Here is a 24,552-nt window from a genome sequence, read left to right as displayed (position 1 = left end):
GGAGGAGCGGGGCGCGACCCCCGCCGCCGCCGCCTCGAAGTTGCCGGGGCTCGCTCGCTCCCTGCCGCCGGGGCTCTCCCGGTTGCCGGAGCTCTCCCGGCGCCGCCGCCCCCCTCGGAAGGGCGGCACGGGGGCTGCCGGCACCGCCGCCCGCCGCCGTGCCCCGGGACCCCGCCGGTGGATGCGCCGGAGCCCGGCGGGGCGGAGGGCGCTCGGGGGGCCCCCCCGGCGTCCCCCGCTGGCCTGAAGGAGGACGGGGAGGGAGCCTCGGCGGGCCGAGGACGAGGGGAGCCCGGCGGGGACCAGCCATGGGGTGTCGTGAGGCGAGGGGGCTGCTCTGGAGACTCGGCCTCTTCCTCCCCCTGCTGACTGCGCGCCCCGCCGACGGCGGCCACGGAGCCGCCAACCAAGGTGAGGGGCGCCGAGGGGCCCGCTGACAACTTCCCGAGGGGGGCTACGGGGACGGGGGGGGGGTCTTCCCGGAGGGAAGCGGGGGGCTCTGCCACTCCGGGGGGCTCCGCCGGACCCGCGGGGTGCTCCGGCCGAGCGGCTCAGCTTGCCCCGGCCGCGAAGTTTCCTCCCGCTGACAGGGAGCGGTAGCGTTTGTAGACGTGAAATGGTGTAATTTTTAGGGTCTGCGCGACTCCTGCCGGGAGCGAAGCGCCCTCCGAGCGGGTTTGGGAGAGCTTAACGCCCGTTAAAGGAGGTTGCGGCTCGTCCGCTGCTCAGGGATGCGTGGCTGCCCTCAGCACCTCAGCGCTGCGGGCTTTCGTCCCACGGCCCGAAAAAATCTCCTCTAAAGGCTTTGGCACAGGTGCATGCTCCTCAGGTCCTCCTGAAGACGGTAGTTTAATTGCCCAGGTTGTCACGGTGCTTGTGTTGACGGAAAACGCCCGTGGCTTAAAAAATGAATCACCCTACTTAGAGAAGTAAGGATAAGGCTGCATCGCACGTTCATACAGTATAAAATTTTGTTAGATAGAACTGGGAAAAAAAACACACGGTAACTGATCGTGAAACATCGTGTTATACGTTCTGAACATCTGGGTAGAGAGAGCAGAGTGTTTCCTTAACTGCTTATTTAATGCACATCTCTCTACTTAGTTGGGGAGAATGTAGGGTGCATCTCTTCCTAAAGTCAGTCTTTCCTTTTTTTATTTTTTATTTTTTATTTTTTTGTACAATTTAGCTTTCCTGATACAGGGTTTTAGTGTGATGTGAGTGAAAATATGGGAGCTGAAGGGCAGCTCTGAACGTTGCTTCTGGTAGAAATTATTGTACCTGTTACTGTTGAAAGGAGTGCTGAAAATGACTATTGTGGAAAGTAATGAGAAAACAAACAGGTTTTAGTTGTGGAGCACTACCAAATGTGTAGCTCATATATTTTCACACTTCTGTTTTACAGTCCATTTTCAGTGTTCATTGTACGTACATGGCTAACAGTAAAAAGAGAGCATAAAATATCAGGAAAGTAGGAAAATGTGATAGTTTGGCCACAAATGCCTTGAAGAATCAGAGTCAGGCGTGGTAGTGACATTCCAAGTGATATTATTCCTTTGCCTCTTCTGTACTGAATGTGATGTATAATTTCAGATTGCAGTTGGATTACATATAGCCAGATCAGTGCTGTGTTACAGTTTGCCCTTACTCTTGTCTTAGAAGACATCAGATTTTCACAGCAGCACGACACGGTTTTCCTTTTATGTCCCATTCATTAGCGCATGCTAATGCCTTTATGTTACTGCAAGGCCTACCAAGACATAAAAGCTGTCTAAAAAAACCTATTCACATGTGTTATAGAATAACCATGGCACATTCTATGCATCAAAGGTAAAGAATTTGTGTTAAGTAATGCAAGTTAGATTAGGTCATTTTAAAGTAAGTTTCTGAACTAGTATTTGATATTCCTGAGATTAAATTAGTCATAGTTAAATAATGTTTCAAAAACTAGTTAAAAATGGGGAAAAGTTACCAAAACAGCTTAGCCCAAAGAAAGGCTTTCAAAGATGAAGTGTTTTGGTTTTTTGATATTGACGTAACTTTTCTAAAGTGCTGATGAATTTCTTACCTTCTGAGTTAACTTCTCTTTCTGCACTTCAATTCAAAACTTCTAATAAAAGGAGGAACTTCTAATATATTTGGTATTGCCAGTGTACCATGGAAATCAAATGATTAATCTAACTCATCCAAACACATGTGAAATTTAAATTTGCTGAATTAATACAGGTGATTCAGAACACCCACACCACCCGAATAATAAAATGTTAGCCAAAAAAGTCTACTTTTAATGATGATTTTCTCTAAAAACAGGAAATGAATAAAAGAAAATGAATACAATAAAGCAGTTGCATATTGTGTAAACACTTAAATGGATAAGTTTAAAGTACCAGTTACTTATGCTTGGTATCCCAGCTACAAAGATTTCTTCTTTTTTTTTTTTTTTTTAATCTTGTGTAGTTAGCTGAGGAAAAAAAATTAAATCTTATATTTTCTTAAGGTGATATTTCAGAGTATACATCTTGGAAGCACGGTTGCAATAGTTGTTGGTTTTTCATTAATTATCATCGTAATTATAACTTAGCTTTACTATCTAAAATATTTGGTCTTCTATTTTGTATTTACAAGCATATCAGCATTAATGCAAACTTGCAAAGGAATGTTTTTATTGCGTTGTCAGGTTGGGGAAAAAATGTGGAAGGGGAATATATTTATTAATCCAACTTGGTAACCAGAGAGCCCTTCCTCTTCATCCTTAATGGTGAATTTTCTGTTATTAAAGAGGGATTTTCAGAGAATTGATATACTCCAGTCTTATAAATTACTGTTATTATGTTGGCATTTATCTTTTTGTTTGCTTTCCTCAAACAGAAGGATATTTTTATATAGTTCCAAGACTCTTAGGTTGTCTTTCTTCACCCCGTAAATCAATGCATGGTGCCTTACAGTATCTGTAGCAAGGCAGACAGAAACAATACTATTGACAGAGAAGTGAACTTACTCATTCATCTTAATGGAGTGGTAAGTTCGAAAACAAGTTATGACCGTGCCAAGAGCTAGATTTTACAGCTAAGAAAAACCCTGTAGGTAGGCAAGGCCATGGAGCTGTGTAGGACATGTATTGCTGCGGTCTGAAATTGAATTGCTTGAAATATAAGCCTCAGTTAACAGTGTAGGTTGAGTGCTTGCACGTTCATCTAAATTTTAGTTAGTTGACCATGACATCTAGTTACAAATAAGTTGCATTATTGTACAAGATTTCACCCTGTGTTGTAGGCTTGTTTTCTGGTTGCCAAAACACATTGAATTGAGCAACTACTCTCAATCCTAAAGATAAAGATGAGAGCAACTAAACCATGAACGTTGTATAAAACATGACTTTTTGAGATAGAGGTAGCATCAGTTAATGGATTAACAGTATCCAGCACTAAGTATGCACGTATGTTTCCACGTACACATAAAACAGAAAGGATTTTTATACACTGGCTTCTTGCAAACTGTACCTGCTATTATCTGTCACCAGACCATCAATTTCTGAAGTAAACTGTAGGACTTGCAGAGTTCATCATGCTTCATGGCTATCAGTGAACTGTGAAAGGAAGTTGTGTGCTTTCTTAGTTACCAGATGTCACTATATCTTCTTAGGTTTATGTAAGTTTTTTGTTGTTGTTGTTTGTTTGTTTGTTTTATGCTTCCTTCTGAAAGGCATACATATTTATTTTCTTCATCCTACAAAAAAATAAGGTATGAAATAATGTCAAGTGCCATTTTGAAAATTCAGATAGCCTCTATTTTCACAATTATTATGCTTGATGAAATTGGGTATTTCAAAGTACGTAAATAAAACCTTTTGATTCTCATATTAAAATCTGAGGCAGATTACTAATGACCTTGAGTTCTTCATCAGTTCAAAGATGTTGTCTTATATTTGTTCAGATATTTATTTTTACATAAGAGCAATCTGTCACAGATAAGTGGTCTTTCTTAATATAGCATTCCAAATTTTCCTGTCATAATAAGGAGACCAGGACTGAGTGTAGAGGCTGAGCGTCCCTCTAAAGACACGGAATCATAGAATAGAATCATAAAATATTTTACTCCTAGAGGATCTCTCTTACATTGAGAAATGTAGGTACTAAGGAGGAGGCTGTGCTGATGCTTATATTGTACTCACCCTGTTGGATTCTGCTGTTCAGTTGTCCAGCTGGTATTTGTGAACATTTATATCCTTAGATGAAAATGAGAAAATTAAATAAAACCATTGCAGTAAAAATGTTACTCTCTTTTACATCTGTAGAGAAAGTGATGAGCAGAATCATATTTTTGCCTGAAGCTGTTAATAATTTAAATATTTCTACCCATTTATATAAAAAAAATATTTCTACCCATTTATCTTCGAACCCTACAGACTTCAGTGGTAAGGATGACTTTGGAACCTCTGCAGGTGTAGATATGCATGAAATGACTTTTTATCCAAGAGCCTAGATTTGAGTGCCATAAATATCAGAGATGAACAGATTTGATGTTGATGCTTCATGATATGTTCCTGGTTCTGTATTTGGCAATGCTGAGTGCTGTTTGGATATTTTGTTAATTTGTTTTGGACAAACAAGAATGATTGGTATGGAAATTAAAAAACAAAACAAACAAACAAAAAAAAACACACCACCACCTCCAACGTATAGCTTAACCACCTATAAGTTAAGACCTTATGTTCTTCTATAGTTCTGTTCTTCTGTGGTTTTCATGTAATTTGGGGTGTGAAAACACCTCAGAGGAACTAAAGTATTTTTAGAAGTCCACAACTTTGCACTGTTGAGAAAGAAGGCAAGTCAAAAATAAGTGGTAGAGGAATTATGGAAGTATAAACTGAAGAGAACAGTTGACAGCGAGCAGTGTTTTCTCCATCTCTCATGATTTATTCAGAGAGATCAAGTTTTCAGTTTCACCTGGCGTCTTGCTTTTGTTGGGAAACAAGGCTTCACAGTTCCTAGAAATCAGCCAGATGCAAGCACAGGACTGGTGACTGTCCCGTGTCTGTCTCCTGTTCTGGGTTGCTTTTCAAAGACTCTGCTGCTGTCTTTTCTTAAACTGGACTTCAGAATTGGATTAGATATATCTGGGGTTTGATCCGGAACAACCACTCTTATCCTCCTATGAATTAACAGTTAGCATTTCAACATAAACTATTTTTTTGACAAATCAAATAGTTAAATGAAAGGAGGAAGGAGTGTGCAAGAAATTCAGTCCTATGGAAACTATGGAAAGCTCCTCTCGGTTTCCAGATACATATTTTAGATCTAAATAATTAGATCTAACTCTGTCTGAGGGCCCATTTGAGTATCTGATATTAGACTTTTCAACTGTGAATTTTAGAAAAGTCAGTTCAGCAGATGGGTTGTCAGTAAGATGTACAGTAAGTAAATATTTAGTTTGTTAGCTAAACTTTGTAAAAATCAAGGCCTACCTTGATTAAAATCTTTAACTAATCACCTACATTTAGAAACTAATACACATGTGCAATATGAGAAGCATTGTATTGTTCTTGTATGCCAATCTGGCATTGCTATGTTAGGACATTTTCTTATTGCAGCTGGATGTGTAAAATGGAATGTCTCCATTGGGATCACTGGGTTACTCTACCTTGACATTGACATAAAGAAGAGGCCAGTCTTTTGTTTATCATGCCCGTTAACACCCTGAACTTTGGGACACAGAGGTAGAACAGTAAACAGTATGGAAGTAAAGGAGTAGGGAAGGAAATTGTTTATCCAAAATCCATCCTGACATCAGGAAACAATGCATCTCGCAGAAGTTGTCAAAGAAAGATATCAGTTATGAACAATGCATCTTCCTTGAACTTTTGAACTTGTAAATGATACACCAATCTTTATGGTTGAGTGTTAGAACTGAGAATTTCTACTGAAAAGAAGTTTTCTCTTGTGAGATAAAAGTATGAAATTGTTTGCAAGATTTCTTTCTCAGTAGTGGTCTATACATATATTCACTTCTTCAGGAAGTTAAATAAGTTATTTCTCAGACTTTTCTTGTAGATTGATTTTTAATTCTTGAATGCCACTTCCTTATAATTTTTGCTTTAGTGAGCTTACATGAGCTTACAGTGAGGCAACTTGTGTAAAATTTTGGATTTTTCTACTAATGTTTGTTTCCATTTTTGGAATAGATTTGTGTAAGCTTTTAATAACCTAAAGATCTTTTTATATTATTTATTTATTTTTACTATATTTGTAAATACTTCATTTCTATCCGAATCCTTCTGAATAATCATCAGTCCATTTTCTGTTGTAATGGTTCCAGGATATTTCCAGACCATACAAAAGCCTGTAACCTTTAATGCTGAAATTACCTTTAGCTTATTCATTTCTTTTCAAACCCCTCTAGTTAAAGTCTACCACTTTTTCTGCCAACCCTTACACTGGTTTGAAGGATGCTTTTATCAGTTTATCAGTTTTGTAACATCTTTTTTTGTGTGTGCATGTATGTGTGCGTAGGTAAGCTATTGTACCTTCACGCGTCTTAGAATAAGTCAGTTTAAAAAGTAGGCATTAAAGAGAAGCCTCTTCAATTAATCCAGTGTCCATTTTTAATGCAAGTACTAATTTTAATCTGTGTTAGAGAACACAGCTTGAAGGCCAAATTGGCTTTAAATCAAGTGTGTATTTTACATGAATATCAGAAGCTTGCTCATCAGACATGTTAAAAAAATATATAATTAAAAAAACATTTTTCCTAGTCAATAGGAAAATTTTACTTAATTGTCTCACCCACAACATAACACATCTGTATTTCCAGCACTTACTGTCTGAGATCTCTGCATTTGGACTAAATTCTATCCTTCTGTAAGAAAATGTAGAAATACTGAATACCTTGATAATGGCTATGATTTACTTATTAGAGATTTATTATTTTTAATCCATGCAGGTGTTTTTATGATGTTTTAGATACTTACATAGATATTCAAAAAAGACCATCCAAGCAATGCATGGGTGTTTTTCCTCCCAGCGATACTGTACAAATAATTTCCTTCACTTTAAACAATTGTTCTACAGTATTTCATAGTATGTGTCCATGTTTCAGCTATCAGATACCATAACTTTTTTTTAATGTGTTTTTTAATTGCCTAAACACATAAAGCCCTAATAATTGTTATGGCATTTAAAGGAAGTATTTCATATATATTATCATCTTTAAAACCAGGCTAAATTAAAAAAAAATAATAATGCTATAGTATCTTGATGTTTCTTTTGGTAGTCTTTCAGGGTCAGTTCTGTAAAATATAAAAACATTTATGAGGAAATTTTATCTAGTTTAAAAATATTTTTTCCTTTCTATAGAATAGTCTTATTTTAAAAGTATTTTGTCTATAGATATAAAAAGGTGAAATTTTTAACAATTCTGAACAATTCTTTAACAGTTCTGAAGCCTTGATTCAATATCATAGGAACATTCAATTTTTACAAAATGATATAACACAATGTAGAATACATTAAACATATACATTGTGCTTGAACATGAAGCACAGGCTTGAAACACGGTGAATCGAAGCAAAGATGCTTTAGATCTCAATGTTTTTCCTGTTCTCTTGAAATTCTCTTAAAATCTGTAAAGAACAGTATGCTACAAAATTTGTTTTTAAATGATCTCAAAGTTTTTCTCCCTAATTCCTGCTGTCTCTGCCACCCCCCTTCCATCCCCAACAAATACTTCCCTGCCAGACTGAAATGTTGAGGAATAGTTAAATCCTGATGTTACTTTGTAAGCGGCACCAGAGAAGGCTGTGCTTAATTCAGTTAGTCATCAGCTTTGTGACCCTTAACCTTTCCTTAACTATGATGTAAAAATTGACTCTCTCCTTCATGCTGCCGTAGGAGATGTATGACCAGGGCTGGTCTCTGCCCATATATTCCTTGTGCCATCTGGCCCAAAACAGTCCCAAGATCAGAAACACAGAAAAGGTTGTTCTTCGCTCCTTTCTCCCTGTTTCATCAGCCTCTCCCACAGTCTTCCTTGTCGTACATGTGCACACAGTTACCCTGACTTCTAAACTGGATCTGGATCTGCGCGTGCAGTTTCCATGATGAAACTGAAGCATGCCTTCACCAGGCGTCACAAGTGGACTGTAGTGGGCTCACTAACTATAGTCAAACAACATGCATTAAGGTTTCTCACTAGAAATTTTATCAAATTTATTCTGACTGTATTTACCAAATTCCTTAATTCCATAATTCATTTGGTATTCATTTGGTAACAGCAGAATGTTCAATATCTGAACAAATTTCAGTTCAGCTGGTTACTTTAATATCTCTGATTATAAGCAGATGCTTTGTGAACAACAGATATTTGGCCAAGTTCAATAGTGGTTTTATATTTGTACATTTGAAAGTTCAGTATTAAAGTAATATCTATCTGTCTTCCTTTTCTCATATTTCCTTGCTCCTTCCGCTTCATGGATGTACTGAATTAAGAAAAGTAATAAATTAATTAAGAAAGGAAAAAGAACATTAGTTTCTAGCAGATGTTTCTGCTTTTCTTTCAGTCAGAAAACCAGTCTCTACAGTGGTCTGGGAAGGATTCTGCTTAAAGTCAGTAAAGAATAAGAATTTAAACATGTAATACTCTTTATTTGAATAACAATTCTTGGTCTGTGTTAAGGTACATTTATTAGAGGCTGATAGAGTTTTTTTCCCCTTCAGAGAAGTGATTTTATTAATTCTGAGTTGACTGAATTCCAAACAGACTTTGAAGGTGTCTACTGTTTGCTGACAGGTTCTCCAAGAAGAGTAATACCAGATTAATGATGCACAGCTGCTCCTCATAGGTCAGTGCAGCTCTCTGTTGGATAGCACAGGTAAAGCTTATGTTAAAAGCACTAACATAAGCAAAGCGATCCAGGGTGAACTTTTTAATATAGAGTTGCTTTAGCTGCATTTGTGATACAGCATTCCCTCATTCCAGCAGGTTTTTGCAATTATAGAAGTTTTAGCCTGGCCTAAAATCAGTGCTGTGTCACTTCGGTAAGAAAGATGGGCAGCAGGCACCATCTGTAACAAACTACTGTGAAGGTACATACAGAGAATGAGGACATAGTTAAAGGTGTATTTACTGGGAGTTCTACTGTCTCAATCCATTTAATGGCTTCTGCACCTAGGACAAAAGGGGAAAAGTCACATATAGCAAACAGTATCATTGATGCATGTAATGAGTGATTTGTCTTGGCTGGGGACCCTTGGTTAGAGTGCACTTGCTGCTGCAATTTGTATTCTCTGGCTGCTGGTAGCTTTTCAGTTTAAAATAAAGGAATAAAAGAGCAAATTAGAAAGCATTCTGTAAAATAATGCACAAGCATTTTAATCGTGGTGGAAGAGATTATCTTTGAAATTTCCCAGACCAGTTTTCCCAGTTCTGGTTTAAAATCAAATTTTGTAGAAAATTTCTGCTAAAATTTCAAGTTTTATCATCCAAATATGTTTTACATATATTAGAGAGGGAGGAAAAAAAAAAAAAAAAAAAAAAAAAAAGGAGATCTAGACATTCCTTAGTCATGTTTTTTAGGCATTGTTTGTATAGTGTTTTCATTCTCTGTGGCTAGAAATTGATAGCATGGAGAATTTGTATTTCAGAACATAGTCTGAATTCAGCAGTATCTGCTGAACAAAGTGGGACCTTATAAAATTGTATAGTTCTGTCTGACTAGTGAAAACCCTTGAAGGGGAAAGTAAGGGAAACGTAAAACCTTTGTCTCTGTTAGATTGATTTTGTTTGCATTACTGAAGTTGTTAAGTGCTTACATGATAGAATGATACAGTAGGAACAACCGCTCGGAGGATTGTTAGATCTAATCATTGAGTTTAGTGGACTTTATTTCTTGGAAGAACATTTAATTTCAGTAAATGTGAATACTGTTAATATTTTAAAATGAAGAAACATGATGCAGTGTATGACACATGGCTTCTCAACCAAACTTGCACTCAGACTGTTGTCAGATGTGATAGAAACCTACACCCTGTTGCTTCTGAGACAACAGTAAGAATGTTTCCTCTGATTTGGGTATATGATAAAGGCATCATTAAATTGCTGGAAAATATTTATTTCCAGACCAACAATTATAGAGAATAAGTAGCTTTATTCCTTAATTCAAGAAATATACAGAAAAATCTCATGCTTAGGTGTAAGTATTTGTCTTTATAAAATAGTATATTTTGGAAGTGGTTATGTTCAAAGGAAGAAGAGTGATTGTATATGCTGAACAAAGAAGAAAGAGAGAGGTATTGTATAAAAACTGCTTCTGAAGAAATCTAGGATTGCAAAATCAAGGAAGTGGGATGGTATTCCATGCTGTGTTAATGGTTTCTCTTGCCGAAGCTGAGTATAATGATGTTATCATATACTTCATTTTCCTATAGACTATCTAAAGCTAAAGGGCATTTTGTTTAGTGTAGAAAAATGGCTGGAAGGAGCCAACATTTCTTGCTGCTGTTGTTTAATATGTAGCTCTGTGCAATCATTATACTGGATGCAGAGTTCTTTTTCCAGTATCGAATCTCTTTAAAGCTTGTGTGTGTGTGTCCCATATTCCTTTCAGTCACTGAACTAAGGGGAAGAGTTAGAGGCTAAAGCTTTTATTTTAGGTGAGCAGTTTGTGACACCCACTTCACATTCCAAAGACTTAGTTTTATACATGCTCTGAAAAAAGCTACTGCTGACTACTCAGAGAGCTATGTGTTTCTGGAGCTCAGATATATCTTCTGTCATATTGGGAAACAGGAAGATGAGACACTGATCACTGATCAGCTCTACACCTTGTGTTCTGTGAGATACCTACAATCATACAGAAAAGTGGTGGCAGAGGTAGATATAACATCTTGGTTTTCACTGTACTCTTCAGCTAAATTAATTGTATTTTTTCTTCCTGTACATAACTAAGTTCTTCACTTGCAAAAATTTGTTCCTAATTTACATTTCTTTTTATCAAAACACAGTTTGTCAAAATATTGAATGTAGATGAAGTGAGTTGGTACTAGAAATTAAAGATCTGAAACTTTTCTTTCATTCTATGCACCTAGTCTCTTAACAGCCTCCTTGAAGGCAAGGCCCCAGCCCCACAGCAAAGGCTTCATCCAGCAGAGGCTTCATCTACCCTGTTTGACTCCTGTAGCCTTAGGAACCAGTCTTTGATGTAGACTGTGAACCATAGTGACTATTTCAGTTCTGGCTTTTCCTAACTTTAAAGTGTGGAACTTGCTAATCCCACCAATGTAAAAATGTAGTTAATATAAAATTTCCTTTCTGACTGCAATTTTTGTATTTTGCAAAGTTCTTTATTCTTTCATTCTTCACAGATCATTCATGTAGGATGTTGGTTTATTTAGACTGACAGTGTAATCATCTACTAAATGATCTGAATTACTTAAGGGAAAAGAGATGCCATCTTCCATGGCATAGGCATTAGAAGGTAACGAAGACATGCACCTTGCCAGTAGATTGTGTTAAACAGCAAAGGGATTGTGGAGAAAAATAGGTTTATTTACAGGTTACACAACAGAGTTGTCTTCATTAGTTTGCCTAAGAGCTCTAATGATTATAACCTCCCATTCTGTAGCTGTTTGTATCTTCACTTGTTCTTCTCCTTTTTACCTTTCTTAACCGTACACTTCTTCTAGATGGCTTCTGTCTGTCAGTGCCTGTAGTTTTCTTCTATTTCTTTCTTCCATTCCTCACCTTGTTGCCTTTGACTTGGGATGTTTGTCTCCCATATTCCTCTACTCTCTGACGTCTGTCAGGATGAAAGTACAGCTGAAAGCTTTCTGTACTTGTTGATGTGGCAACCAGGAGATAAAATGAGAGGACTGTCTTGCACACCCTCTGTATCTTAGGTTGGAATTAGTGCGGAGTAACTAGGTTGGAATCAGCTTCCTTCTTTGCTCTGTTTTTAACAGTATCAGCCCAGTCAAATTGGTATGTAGAGTCTGTTAAGGATGAAATGCACTAAGTGTAGATAGGCTTTGGCAGAACCAAAATTTTGACTTACTGTAATGAACAAGTTCTGCTTGGGTAAATGTGAACTTGCAGAAAAGGACATCAGTGAATTGCTATCAAGATGCTCCAAATAACAGATATGCTAGTGTTCGTTAATTAAATATTCAAAACACGTTTTCCCTTGTCTTTCTCTTGGAAATGTTTGAACAGTTTTATTAGAAATGTTTTTGCAGAAGTCTGCTTCAGACATAGAATTCAATATAAAATATTTCAGAGTGAATATTTTAATTTTCAAAATGTTTAAAAGGAAAACTGCTGTAAGATGAGAGACTTAGTTAACCTGAACATAGCAATAGTTAGAATGGAGGTCACACTTGTAGCTGACTTCTCATTTTTTCCCCTTCACATGGCATACCTATTTTTGCCACAGTACATCAAAAGTTACAGCAATGTTTAGCCTATTCATTTCACTTAGGATCATTTTCCTTACTAATTTAGTAACAAGTAGTTTTCATTTTAAGTAATGTCCTGAAGCCCTAGCATTAGCAAGTTTCCATCATATTAAAGAAAATCAGGAAATTATTTTTAATAGCTATAGTCTGATAGATGTATCTTAGACTTGAGAGATGTGCCTTAAGAAATAAAAGCTGATTGAAATGGTGCCACAGATGGATATTTTGAAAACAGAAAAGAAAATCAATAATAGATTAGGCTTGATTAGATGTTAACATTTAGAACTGCACATAGAGAATGTTAAAATTTACTGACAACAGACAGTCTTCTACCTGATTTGCATTTCTACCTCCATTCTTGTTTCAGATGTATCATGATACATACGTTGTAAAGGTTAATGAAGAGATGATGATAAAATTACCATATAGCTCATCTGATTGTTCACGCTCTAGCCTGGAGGGCTGAATGTTTTCTAATCTAGTTTGTCTTCTGTGAAACCTAATTCTATTTATTTATTTATTGTTATATGAAATTCTAAATTGCTTGAATGTTTAGGTTAGTCTAAAATAATTTATGAAGTGATTTTCCTTTCTACCTTGCTCCATACACTTGTTTGGAGGAACAAATTTCTTTTGTATCTCTACTTGAAGAGTATTTTGTTTTAAAACCCATTTTTACAGTTTGAGAAGATCACTTCTATGACAGCAGAGTACGTCCTCAGAATATCTGCAGATGATGTAAAACTGGGAGGAGAAGCTGTTAGGCCAGGGGGGCATGCTGCTACCCAGAGGGACCTTTACAGGCTGGAGAGATGGGCTGCCAGGAACTTCATGAAGTTTAGCATTGAGAAGTGCAAAGTCCTGCACCTGGGGAATACAGTCCCAGCTACCCAGCTGGAAAGCAGCTCTGCAGAAAAGAATCTGGAAGTCCTGGTGTACATCACATTGAACACAAGCCAGCAATGTGCCTTTTCTGCAAAGGCAGCTGACAGTGTCCTGGGCTTCATTAAGCAAAGTACTGCCAGCAGGTGGCAGGAGGTGACGCTTCCCACCTCCTCAGCACTGGTGAGGCCACAACTGGAGCTCTGGGTCCAGTTTTGGGCCCCACAGAGTAAGGGAAACGTGGAGCTACTGGAGGGAGTCCAGCAAAGGGACACAAAGATGGTGAAGGGACTGGAGCACCTCTCCTGTGAGGAGAGGCTGGGAGAGCTGGAGCTGCTCAACCTGGAGAAGAGGAGGCTCAATTGGAGTCTTGTCAGTGTGCATAAAAACCTGAAGGGAGGGTGCAAAGAGGACAGAGCCTGACTCTTTTCAGCGATGCCCAGTGCATTGGTGAAAATGAAGCTGTGAATAATCAGTCTTCTCCCAGATATTTCTGGACTACAGTACATTTTGTAGGATCAGTTCAAGAGGGGTCAGTTTGGACCTAATTGTACTAGGCACTATTAAAGCACACAGATTCAAAAGAAGCAAGCTTGTGTGTCAATGAAAGGCACTGTGTCTTTCTTAAAGGGAAGTATAGGAAAGGACAGTCAGACCATTTGGGTATCAGAGCAGAAAACCAAGACCAAAACTAGGGAGATGATAATCACATAATGAATTTATGTTCTATATATTCATCTTATTGCTGAAAGGCAATACCCCCAGAAAAAGAGCAAAAGCTTCTAGGTCAACTGTGACTGAAGAATGTATCATAAGGCACAAAAGAAGGAATAGGAATTTTATAATGTCCAGTGTCCTGTAATGATTCCCATCCAAAGTTGGTGACAAAAATTAAATAAATACACGTACAAGCAGGCTTTAATAAATTTAAACTTCCAAATATTGTGAGACAAAGGCAGAACTGTAGCCCAAAAGAGATTTCTTTTTTTATATTTGTTTTTGCAAAATGTGGTAATGTTTTCAAACTTTTCCATCTAGCTAAAGGTGAAGAAACAAGCAAAACAATTTTCTCAGGTAATAGCCAACTACAGATGCTGTTTTTTGAGAAAATCAAAAAGTGTTAACTTCCCATGGCTTGGGTTTTGATTGTAGTAGTATAGATTCTGGTCCTTTTCTTAGGTTTCTGTCCTTAGCTGTTGGTATTATTTCTGTGTTATTTGGATAAAAGAGGTATGTGTTGTTTTGTCTAATCTATTTCATAAACCTGAAGGACTAATAAAAAGTTGTTTGGGGAACCTTGTTGAGATGTGGCCCAAATATCTTCTTTAATTGCATGCATAGCTTGGAACAAGAATTGTCAATATGTTCCATAAGCAAACAATTTACATTAGTCTATCAGCTTCTGGTGAATTTAATAACCATGTACATCAGTGTTGACAGAATCAGATTATTTCATTTATGTAAGGGACTCATGCTATGAAGTTCCTGGGTAACCTGAAATTCCAGGAGTAGGAATGAAAGAAAAAATTCCCAAGTAGTGAAATATTTTCCCAGCAGAAAGAAAGAAAGAAAAAAAAAAGGTGGGGGGGGGGGAGGGGGAGGGGAAAAAGCATACTCTGTCCATTTGCAAATGAGAATGGTCAAAGTGAGTCATCTGGAACTGCATTCAGTCAATGTAAATAACATTAAGGTTACACTGTAGTTCAAAGGTGCAATGTTTGGTTTATATAAAAGGGATAAAAGAAGATGGTGGAACTGGATTTGCTGTATCACATAGCTCAGATATAAGTACCAGACATTTACCAGACAGTGCTGGTGTTATGGGATGTGAATGATACCAATATCAAAGTGTATCAAAGCAATATCAAAGGCTAGAAATGGAAGAGAAAGATGGAAAAGCAGAATTGTCTGTACTGGGTTAGTGCAGTTAAGTGGGAGTATGTTAGTTTTTTTCTCTTCCCCTTTCCATTTTAGGAATTCTGTTTTGTCTTTGAAACGTTACAAATTGGTTGAAATTAATACTGAAGTTGGGTGAAGTGTTCTGATATGCTGTGTATTGAGAAACCTCTTTGCAGGTGACAAGTTTGTGTGTCTTGCTTGTCTTCTCAGAGTAAGACCAATTGCTACCACCTGAGCAGAAGAGAATTTCCTACCTTTCCAGGTCAGATGAGACTGCCAAAACAATTTGTGGTTGGAGACTTTTTACTTCACTGTAGCATGTAATATACTTTAAAAGACTTTATCAAAACAAAAACAAAAACAACAAAAAAAACTGGCTATTGGCAGGTTCTTCATAACCACTGTTAGTTAAGGGTCTTTTTAGTAAAGGGTTGTAAGCTGTATTTTTTTATGATGTATTTCAAAAAGGAAAAATTTGGTCAGTTGTTATTCAGGCCATGCAAGGAGAGATTGAAGAACTGTTTTTTTTTGTTTGTTTTTGTTTTTTTTTCTTTCACTAATGTATTTTAACTTTTAGCTGTTATCACAAATGCTGGACTCTCTGACCGAAGAGATTCCTTTTTTTCTGATATCCAGCGCTCTCATGTCCAAATGAGATGTGGTTACATGAAATTCAGTGAATACATTGTCCAAATGACCTGATTCTTTGAGCTGCTAGGTACTAGCTCAGGTTGACCTCACAATTTGCTTTCAATGCTTGGGTTACAGGGCCAGTACCATATGGAACATGTTTAAATGTTTCTGATCTGGTTAAAACTAAGAGAAAACTCTGGAAAAGGTTTAAGATAAAATCTTGATAGGAAATGCTTTGTGAATAAATTAAGACTTGTTGATGAGCTTCTTGGAAGTAGTGTTCCTTGAGCAGAGGTAAACGGCAGCTGTAAGGAATATAGGGGTGATTTTCATTGCAGTAAAGTGATATAACATATGATTAAAGCTCCTAAAGTAGCAGCGGGCTGTCCTTTTTCAAATAATGAGATGGAGCAGTGCATTTTTGATAAGAGAGCAGAAAAGAAAATATGAAGGAGGAAGGGATTAAAAATCACATTTTTCTGACTCTCTCTAACATGAATATTTCAACTTATAAAATTTTGTGTTTAGTTTGGAACAAAAAAAATCATAACTAATAATATGTCATCTGCAGGTATAAGCATACAGGTTTGTAGAATCAAGCAAGTTCAAGCTCTTTTTAAAAGAATATTCAAAGGAGGAGAAAAAAAAAAAAAGCTTTTATTCCAGTGTAGGGTGGGGAAGAAATGTCATGAACTTGAGTCCATTGATTCCATTTTTATTGCTCAAAACTGCTACAGTTCATAAAATTCAGTTTTACAGGCTATTAGTCCATAATGTGGGTTATGTCCTTTGGAGACTTATGTTAAAGATAAATGCAGTAGTTCAGGAAGATCTATACTGTAGTTCTGTGAAGAGGGTTCAAGAATTATTTAAGTACTTGTTACTGTGTTCCAAAAGGAAATGGGGCGAGAGGGGAGAAATTGTCATCAGCCTTGAAAGTAGGAAAGGGAATCAGCAACAGAAGAGTCAGTTTATCATTCAGCAAGTGGCTTCATTTCCTTGGAGGTGGGGAAAAAAAATGCTGTAATGTTACTGGCATTGAAAGTTTATTTTTTTTTTAATTGTTCTTGACAGAGAAAATAGTATTTGCATTAGTGATACGTGCTAAGAATGTTTACACTCAGCATGGAGTGGCTCTGTTGACTGTAACTGGAACATAGGGTTGGAAAGGAGGTCTGGAAAGGAGGTCAAGCAAATGCCTCATATCATTCTGTATAAAGAATTGATTAGTTTTCATTTTAAATCTAGTTAGTTGATCTTCTTTCTTTCCCCCCATTGGAGGGTTGTTCAGTACTTCACTACTCTGATGTTAGCGTGTATTTATAAACTGTATTTGCTAGTAGTCAGTGCTCAATCATTTATTCTTGTGCCAGCACTGTTAACAGTTATAGTTACTTTTGCCTATTCTCCTTTTCTTTTTAACTCATTCGTTCCTGAAGAAGGTGCCCAGAACTCTGTGTGGCTTTGTGGGCGTGATTTTACTAGTATTTTGTTCAATAATGGTATTTACCTGGCACTTCCTGTGATAGAATTCGTCTCTTTTTCTTCTATGTTATTTGATTGGGCCTTGCTTGTCTTGTCGCCAGCTGATATGTCTGCCACTAAGCTCCCAATTCATTAAAAAAATAATAATATTTTTAGCTCACTTTGGATTGCCTTACTATTTGTGTTTAATGTCCTCCCTTTTTTATTATGCCAGATACAAGGAATAATTCCTTCTGTCTCCATAGCTTTCCACATAGTGTTCCAGCCTTCAGTTGCATTGACGCAACACTCTCTCTACTTTTCCATGAAAGTTTCATTAGAACAAACCTACTTTGGCCAAGGACATTACTTAAATGTTAAATAAGATTGGTCTCATGACTAATCTTTGAGGAATTGCACAGTTAAATACTATCTGTCTCAAATCATGCCTTTTATGTACCTCCTTACCTCTTTTGCTCTCTGTTTAACACAGCTAAAAATGCTTTTACAGTTTGTTTCGGTTTCCTAACTCAGATTTATTTCTGACATTTATGCAACAAAATGCACATAAGTTAGAACATTCACTACTAAAATGGTGTTGCCACACAAATAGTAATTTAATAATATCTTAGCTATAAAAACACAAATCATATTTCATCATTTTTGTAGTTTCAAAACACTTTTTGGTTTGCATAATTCTGAAATAAGCCTGAAAATATTACTGCATTCTCAAAGTCAAATTGAATGAAATTATACTCAAATTCAGCTGTAATTTTACCTTAATGCATTATAATTCAGATGTCAGCTTTTTCTTCCATAATTTGATTCCTCTTGGCTATTAGGATTGCTCAGTACTTACTCTGTTTTATTGCACTTAGATGAAATAAATTAAGCTGTATAGCAATATAAAAGATAATATTCATTGTTATAAATTTGGCATTTACATGAATGAAACATCTTAAATTCCCCCTTCATCTGTTTTAAATTAAGTATGAGATTTAAATCACTTATCCTGATTGAGAGCAAGCACAGGAAATGAAGGGACTGGACAATCAAAAAAGTAAACTGAGATTCTGATCAAGGCATTCATTATTGTTGGTGGGAAACAACGTTAAGCAATAATTGATTGCATTCATGTAGGCAGAAGAGAAACCTGCCATGAGATAGTATAATATTCATAGTCTGAGAATGATTTTGAACAGGTAGTAAACTGAGAGCAATGAGTACAGCAGTTTTGAACTGCTCAGATATCGTGCTAGCTAGCTCTTATAAGAAAAGGCCTTAGATAGATGTGTGTTTATGAAATATAGTACTCAATTTTAGATATTACATCCCTTTATCTTTCTTTTTTTTTTTTTAACTAGTGTTCAAAGTGTATGCTTAATTTTCATGCTAATGTATTTCATTTGAACACTGATTCTCTCCATCTCATTCCTTATTTAATGCTGGTTATAATCTCATCCTTTTTTATAGGTAGAGGAAAAAAAAATACATTTAGGTAAGTAACAAAATATATTTGGCCTGAAACTGTTCTTAGATTCAACTGCCTTCAATTATCCTGTGTTAACTCTACTGATGATACTGTGTTTATTCCAGAATTACTCTATCATTACTGAACATGAAACCTTGTTTCTTGTAGACAGGCTTTTATCATGTAGTCTGAAATGAAAAGGGAAAGACAGCTTCAGTTGTCTTAGTTTTAATATGTCCTGTAAATTGCCATATTTTGAAAGACTGTGATTTGAATTTTAGACAAATCCGTTATGGATGATGTATTTAGGATTTTAGATACAATTCTGATGACAAGTTGCCTTAATGAAAGCAAATATGTGCAAAACTTGTTAGCTGCCTCCCCATTCGAACTTTTACATCACTCCTGATGTGCAAAGAATAATAAACATGTTTCCTTTTAACAGTCAATGTTTATGATCTTTCTGCACAGCCCAGCTATCCATTAACACTTTTCAATGCATTGGAGACTGTGTCACACTCTCCAATCCACATTTTCCTACAACCCCAGTTCTGTTGTGAATTACCTTTTATGCTATTCAACATAATTCATTTTTCCTTCCCACCAAGTCTTCCTATAGAAACATTTGTCTTTAGGCTAGCCATTTCTCTCTCAGATTCCTCTATATATCTTTGGGCCCTCTTAAGTCCATTGTATGTTCTTTTAGCCCCATCAATTCACATTATGCTGAATGAACTGCAAAGTTCATTGTCTGGCTTCTGTTGTCCACCCACTCAATCCAATCTCATTCTCTGTGGGTGTCATCAGTCTGTTGGTCCTTAACCACCTTCATCAAACTTCTGTTCCCACAATATTCATCTTTCATTGGGTCTTCTCTTAACCGTCAAATCCACTCACTGTGCCTTTACATAAAAATATCTGTCCTTCACAAACTGACCTTCAGTCATTAGGGTTTGTTGCTCTGGATGGCTCCTGGCCTTTCCACTAATTTTCTGGCTTTCCCCTGTACTTGTTCCTCCTTGCTAGTTTAGTGTTTGTGTCTTTTGCAGATAATACCATACTCCATTTCCTCAGCTTTTACTTCCAAACCCATTGTAGTCCCAACTAGACTCTGGCTGACCGTGAAGGTAGAGATGCTACCCTTTAAGATCAGGGACCTTTTGTAGGCAAGGCAGAGCCATTGAATCATCTGCTCTGTAAGACTTCCATGACACCTAAAAAGGTGTGGTAAATCCAGGGGTAGGTGGCAGGGTCACACTAGTTGATTCATTTCCCATCTCTCTTTTTTTTTTTTGTGACTTTTAAGCAAGTATGTAGCCATGCTATAGTGTGTTTCTGTTCTAGAAAACTAGAATAGTAATACATGCAGTTTTGGAAGGTTTCATTCATACTACTTAAACATGCTGTGTTGATGATCTTCCATGTAAGTCACTCTGCAGTACAGTTTTCTCTGTGCTTTAATTATGTCTGGTAAAATCTTCAATCAAATGTTGATTGAAAAACAAAACATTTCTGTGGAACCGCGTATGTTAGGACCTTAAACAAGGGGTCAGTGTAAACTAAAGTACATTCTTCATATGCTTTTCAAAGTATTTACATATAAAGAACTTTATTGGGAAGAAGTGCAGGGGCAGTAGTAGTTTTTCAGGCTTTGTCTTTGTTATGTTGGTAAAAAGTGTATTATGCTAGTTTATAGATATAATGGATGGCCCTCCAAGATAAGGTTGAGGTAATATAGTACTCAGGAGCATAGAAAAAAAAATAAATTATTCCCTATTTTTCCTTTAAGAGTAACACATCACCACAGTCATGGTGCTGTTTGTATCCTTCTCTTATTTTCTGTGCTCAAACTTTTCAGACAGAATGGCAAAAGGGAAGAAAAGAAGTTTTCAAGAGAAATGATATAAAGCAGGTTTTAATTCAAACATTGAGTTTGTGATAATCATTCAAATATAAGAGTTCCCATATTTATTTATATATTAATATATTCCCATATATTCCCATATATGTGAAGTTACAGTGTGGATGTAGTATTATATAGTCTATGTTTTGCATTGCCTTCAGAGTCCCTTGGCAGCACTCCAGCAATCTGCAATGACATTCCCCTTGCATCCTTGGGTTATCTAACAGGCACTTATGTCTCGAGCAGCCCTGGGAAGCAGTGCTTTGAACTAAGCCAGTTGAAGAGCACTACTGCATTTCCAGCAGCAACGATGCAGCACTGTACCTGCCAAATTGTTGTGCCCCAGATGTGTTCATTTCAGGTCAGTGGAAGTCTCACAGATTCCCTCCATGTTCATGTGTGTTACACATGGCTACCCCTTGTTACAAAACAGACTATTTTCAGCCTTAGCAGAAGTGACTGTTTTACATTGCGCTGTTTTAGCAGTCAGTTTGTTTGCTTTTATTATTTTCATGAAAGTATTATACTGTTAGGTTATAACACTTTTTTCTGCTGCTTAATTTTAAAGAGCCACAGACTAGGAAAAGATGTATTAAAACATGTTCCCTGCATCATATTCAAATCACCTCTTGCACTGTAGAAAATTCAAAGGAATTCCTGAAGTAAGATAGAAAAGCAGAGTCTTTTTACTTTCTATTCTTGATGTGAAATCAGAAAAGAGTTTACTTTCTCCCATTTCATTACCAGATAGTCACAAAAGGGGAAGGAGAAAAAAAAGGGGGTGGTGGGGGGGAAAGAGACTATAACTATATACTGATGAATATGAGACTACTTATTCAACAGGAGAGGCATACCAGCTTAGTACATGAACACATTCTCAGATCTATTTTATGCTCTTCAGTTATCTTTGGAATCTTAATCTGTATGTATGTGCTTTAAAAGTATATCACTCAAAGCTTGAAGTCTGTATGTGGTAGAGATGAGCACTTCAATGCCATCCAATCTTTTAAAGCAATTTGATTTTTGGTTAGATAGTCAAAACTTATTTACTGTCAAGTAAATGACAGGATGCTGTATATTTATTTGTTGATAACGTTAAAAGTATTGCAAACCTGATTATTTTGTAAAAACAATTGAGCCTTCATGCTGATGTTCCACTGTAAGTAAGAGACCAAGAATTTCAAAGCTACCAATTATTAGCATGTACTTTAGTTTGACAGCCTGACCTAGCACCTGGAAAATGTTCATGCTGTGAAAGCTTGGTGCTTGACACCATAAATTATAAATGAAGAGCTGGTGGAAAAAGTGACAGACTGACTCCGAGAAAGAGAGAATTACAAAGCTGAAAAACATTAAACTGACTGGCTGTGTGGATATTTAATCAAAGGAGATAGAAAGCATTTTATCATCATGAATATAAACCTGGGATATCTCTGGGAGTATTTGTCATGATTGGAACAACTCTTCTTTCTAATAAGTTTTATTTACTTTGGTATATTTTGAGAGGCTGCATTAAAAAAATAAATAAATAAAAATATGTAGTCAAATGTTAACCTCATGATTTCCAAGTTGCCTTTGAGTTCTTTCTGGAAATTTTTTTTTCACAGTTCTAGACTTCTGGAGTCTTTTCTGTATGTCTTGTACAATGCAGCCATAAAGCCAACTATAGTAAACCTTTCACTTCCAAAGTGTGTAACTTACTAAGGAAATGAGATGCCACTTCAGAATTCAAGGAGGCAAATTGGTCATATTACTTGAGAGCACTGACACCTTTGAAAGAAAGTCTTGACTGGTTCTGCTGTGATATATGCCCACAGCTTGTGGCTCTACTGATGACTTGCCTTAACCGCTGCCAGCTAAAACTGTTACTAACCACATCACCTTTAACAAGCTGAAAAAAATACAGATGTGGGCTTGATAGCCCTCCCCAGTCCTTTGTATTTCTCTTGTTTTCTCAGGTCATTAAGGAGGTCAGGGAGCATGTCCTTGTACTTGAGTATGAATACTAACTTCATCAGGCTTATAGCATTGCCATGGATCTGCAGTGGATTATGTTAACGTCCTGTCACTTCTGGAGGCTCATTTATATGATTTGTTGTTAAAATCTAGGTGGTAGTTCAACCTACATCAATGAAACATATGGGGATTAAACTCCTTATGGGTGGATATGCTTTTTCACCCTCTCTGCCACTTCATGGAGACATTGGTAGTTTGCAAGAGCACGCCAGTCAAGTACTGAAACAAATAGCTGGATATACAGAATCACAGAATTGTCTAGGTTGGAAGAGACCTCCAAGATCATCTAGTCCAGCCACTGACATAACACTAACAAGTCCTCTACTAAACCATATCACTAAGTTCAACATCTAAACATCTTTTAAAGACCTCCAGGGATGGTGACTCCACCACTTCCCTGGGCAGCCCATTCCAATGCCTAATGACCCTTTCTGTAAATAAGTTCTTCTAAATATCCAACCTAAAACACCCCGGCGCAACTTTAGCCCATTCCCCCTCATCCTGTCACCAGGCACGTGGGAGAATAGACCAACCCCCACCTCGCTACAGCCTCCTTTAAGGTACCTGTAGAGTGCGATAAGGTCACCCCTGAGTCTCCTCTTCTCCAAGCTGAACAATCCCAGCTCCCTCAGCCGCTCCTCGTAGGACTTGTTCTCCAGACCCCTCACCAGCTTCATTGCCCTTCTCGGGACTCGCTTGAGCACCTCGATGTCCTTCTTGTAGCAAGGGGCCCAAAACTGAACACAGTACTCGAGGTGCAGCTTCACCAGAGCCGAAAAGGCTGGAGATGCTGGGGTTTGAACCCAGGGCCTCTTACATGCAAAGCAAGCACTCTCCCACTGAGCTACATCCCCTGGCCAGCACCCCTGATAGATCTGCCATTTATGAGCTGTATGAGCCATCTGCTTTCTGTATCATAGCTTTTCTGTCTGCAAAATAGGCATGACTCCTATCTCATTCTGTGACATAAAAATACTGACTGAATGTAGGCAAGCTCTTATTTAACAGCCTAGAGTTAAGTTATGCTAAACTACAGAAGTAGTAGAAGACAGAGGGTGATAAAGACCCATCAGCTTCAGGGGGCAGGTCTGTGCCACCACTCATCCTCCTGAGGCCAATTCTGCATCTTGTGGGCACAGAAATGCCTGCCTGCTGGTCTCATGGCTCTTCTTCCTGCATCTGATTTGCTTGTAGGTCACACTTCAGACTCCTTGTTCCTGCTTTCATCTGTGACTGAAGCAGCATGCTCTGCAGCTGCGGCAATATGCACCCTCAAGCACCCTGCCAGAAAGCCCAGAGTGGGCCCTTATTTCAGTTCTTGTGTTAGAGATGCTCAAACAGTTCTTCATGGAGCCATGCTGTGAGTCAAGCATGAGCTCTCTTTAGTTGCCTCAGCCTTTGTACCTCTCCTAACATCTTCCTGTTTTATTCCTCAGAGAGACCAAACAGCTTATTTTTTGTCATGGTTATTAAGTAACTACTTGAGTAAGCAGTGCCCATCTATCTTCCCGTTCCCCATCTGTCACTATGAGCTGTTCTCTTCCAAACTTCTTTCTTTAAAAGGAAAAGTTCTGTAATGGTTTTGGTTCTCACTCCACTTGAAAAGAAACAGGTCACCCGGTTGAAGGTATCTCTATGTCAATTTCTCTGATTTTGCATGGGACAAAGGGAACAAACCCTTAACTATACAATTTTATGCTTCATTAATAGAGGGGCTAGTCTTTGGATCAGTGCGGTGGGAGAAAGAATGGGTGAATAATATAATAACAATATCATAATAATTCTAATAATGTTTCTAATAAGGTGGGTTTGATTATCTCCATCAACTTCAATGTGAA

At 37.6% G+C, this 24,552-nt stretch overlaps 1 protein-coding gene across 4 annotated transcripts in view; it reads left to right on the top strand.

The window, feature by feature from the left end:
- Positions 1-212: 212 nt before the first annotated feature.
- Positions 213-24,552, top strand: part of EPHA6 (EPH receptor A6) — a 519,909-nt gene continuing 495,569 nt past the window's right edge. For all 4 annotated transcript variants that reach the window (XM_082778844.1, XM_082778842.1, XM_082778843.1 and 1 more), the window contains exon 1: positions 213-411. In XM_082778844.1, coding sequence (XP_082634970.1) covers positions 309-411 — 103 coding nt within the window. In that variant the 5' untranslated portion in view covers positions 213-308. The remainder of the gene's footprint in view (positions 412-24,552) is intronic.

The sequence above is a fragment of the Aythya marila genome, assembly GCF_965140915.1.
Source record: "Aythya marila genome assembly, chromosome: 1".
Classification (NCBI taxonomy): domain Eukaryota; kingdom Metazoa; phylum Chordata; class Aves; order Anseriformes; family Anatidae; genus Aythya; species Aythya marila.
Note: the sequence above shows the minus strand (reverse complement) of the source record. Positions and strands in the feature narration are given on the sequence as shown.